The sequence below is a fragment of the Lolium perenne genome, chromosome 7 (assembly GCF_019359855.2).
Source record: "Lolium perenne isolate Kyuss_39 chromosome 7, Kyuss_2.0, whole genome shotgun sequence".
Classification (NCBI taxonomy): Eukaryota; Viridiplantae; Streptophyta; class Magnoliopsida; order Poales; family Poaceae; genus Lolium; species Lolium perenne.
In genome coordinates this window covers 74,469,164-74,471,384 of record NC_067250.2, presented here as the reverse complement: position 1 = coordinate 74,471,384, position 2,221 = coordinate 74,469,164, and the positions used below count along the sequence as shown (strand labels likewise).

Here is a 2,221-nt window from a genome sequence, read left to right as displayed (position 1 = left end):
ATTGACACATTGCTCAAACTAAGTATCCTCCACATGACCGAAGTATATTAATTTCTCCATCTTTCTTATTCATAGTTTTGTGTGGGTCCTCTTATTCAGAAATTCACTATAGGTCAAGCATTATAAAAAATAAATATAATGTATTGTCAACTTTAAAAGTATGCAGAGCTTACCTAGGAATCAAACAGTCACCGTCATTCATAGTAACAAAGGAGAATTTTGCTTGATGAAATAACATAGATGCTCGAAGATTGCGTAAGCGAGATTTCACATTTGGTTTCTCGCATACTAAATTTCTCCTAGTCGGCAATGATCCAGCAAGCATGATGTGCACGAGTACACCTTAAACTAGAACTCACGGAGTATTTTTGTGATTTTTTTAGAATTATATTCTGTATCAAAATAATTATATATTATATATTTAATTTTAACTAGTTTTTGTAATTGGTATAACATTTCACAACAGAGCATCTTCACAAAAGTTCCAGGTAGTACATGGTGAACATATAGTGCAATACATTTGGCGGGGAGTCGAGCACGGCGATGTACAATCTGCCAGGCAGATCTTACAGGCAGACATAATTAATAAGAAGAACATTGCATGCGGCTAGCAGCAGAACCAGTTGACGATCCAAACGAAAGGGAGGTGATGAGGCATTAATATTACAAGTCACAGAGGAAGCCAGAGGTTCAGATGGTGTAGTTCGACCACTGCTGTATGAAGGAGGTATGGTCCATGGACTCCCCCGGAATGTCATCGTCAATGAGCCTCGCGGGGTTCCCCACGGCCGTGCTCGTCGCGGGCACATCGATGAGCACCACGGACCCAGCACCGATCTTGGCGCTGGCGCCAATCAGGACGTTGCCAAGTATCGTCGCCCCGGCGCCAATCAAAACTCCGTCTCCGATCTTTGGGTGCCTGTCGCCCACCGCATTTCCGGTCCCGCCCAAGGTGACGTGGTGGAGGATGGAGACGTTGTCACCGACGACGGCGGTCTCGCCGATGACGGCGGCGTCCAGGAGTATGCCCTTGCCGATGGTGGCGGCCGGGTGGATGTCGACGGCGAAGACCTCGGCAACCCGGGACTGGAGCGCGAGCGCGAGGGCGCGGCGGTTCTGCGCCCAGAGGACGTGCGCGACGCGGTGGGCCTGGACGGCGAGGAAGCCCTTGTAGTTGAGGAGGCAGTGGGAGAAGCCGGCGCAGGCAGGGTCCCGGGAGCGCACGGCGAGGAGGTCGGCGACGGCAGCGGCGCGGATGGTGGGGTGCGCGGCGAGGGAGCCGACGAAGAGGTCGTAGAGGAGCGTGGAGACGAGGGTGGAGGAGCAGAGCTTGTTGGCGAGGTGGAAGGCGAGGGAGCGCTCAAGCGAGGGGTGGGAGAGCACGGTAGCGTAGAGGAAGGACGCGAGCGCCGGCTCGTCGTCGGCGTCGCGGCGCGCCTCGGCCTTGATCTGGGACCAGACCCACGACTCGTCGCTGTCCGACTCCGGTGGCGCGTAGGCCGGTACGACGTCGGGGTGGAGGGACGGAGGGGCGTGGCGGAGCTGCTGCCCTGCCGTCATTGTCGTCGCCTCTTGGGTGTCTGGACCGGCGGCGTGTGAGGGCTCCATGACTCTGTCGCCGTCCACGGAAGGGATGTATAGGCGGGGGCTGCGTGCAGACACGTCCCGCGTCGTTGACCTGCCATTTTTTTATGGACCAGCCAACCGAAGCTTACATCCCAACCTAAGGGCAACCGCAATGCAATGCATTGTATCTAAGCATTTTTCTTAATAAGTACTAAATGTGTCAAGTGTGATGTTGTATATCTAAAGTAATCCTGTGCATTCCTGGTTTAGGTGGTCTCCAACGGTTTCTCAACACCAGGGTAAAGTCAGCAGTTTCACGCGGTTTCGTTTAGATCGGTATGCGGTCTAATTGTTATTATACCTAAACTATTGAATGCCCGTGCGTTGCTACGGTCCCTCATCTTTCTTTTATCACACATGTTAACATAATGCAAATTTATAGTGTAGAAATTTTATCACATATAGCATTCCAAAAGAATTAAGATTCAACTTCACTTGAAGTGTAATTAAGAGGAATTGCATAGAAGTCAAAAGGTCAATTCGTTATGTCTTTGTAAAACCATTGGTTGATTCAAAGTCTAGGAGGATATATGCACTTCGTTGCGCTAGTGACGTTGGTATTGATCAACGAGATTTAAAAGATATTTGGTTAGGT

The 2,221-nt window shown here is 50.6% G+C and overlaps 1 protein-coding gene across 1 annotated transcript; it reads right to left on the bottom strand.

Moving 5' to 3' along the window:
* Positions 1–472: 472 nt before the first annotated feature.
* LOC127317042 (probable serine acetyltransferase 1) lies at positions 473–1,643 on the bottom strand. The gene has a single exon (XM_051347575.2). It carries the CDS (start codon positions 1,606–1,608, stop codon positions 691–693), a length of 918 nt encoding a protein of 305 aa, XP_051203535.1. The 5' UTR covers positions 1,609–1,643; the 3' UTR covers positions 473–690.
* Positions 1,644–2,221: the final 578 nt, after the last annotated feature.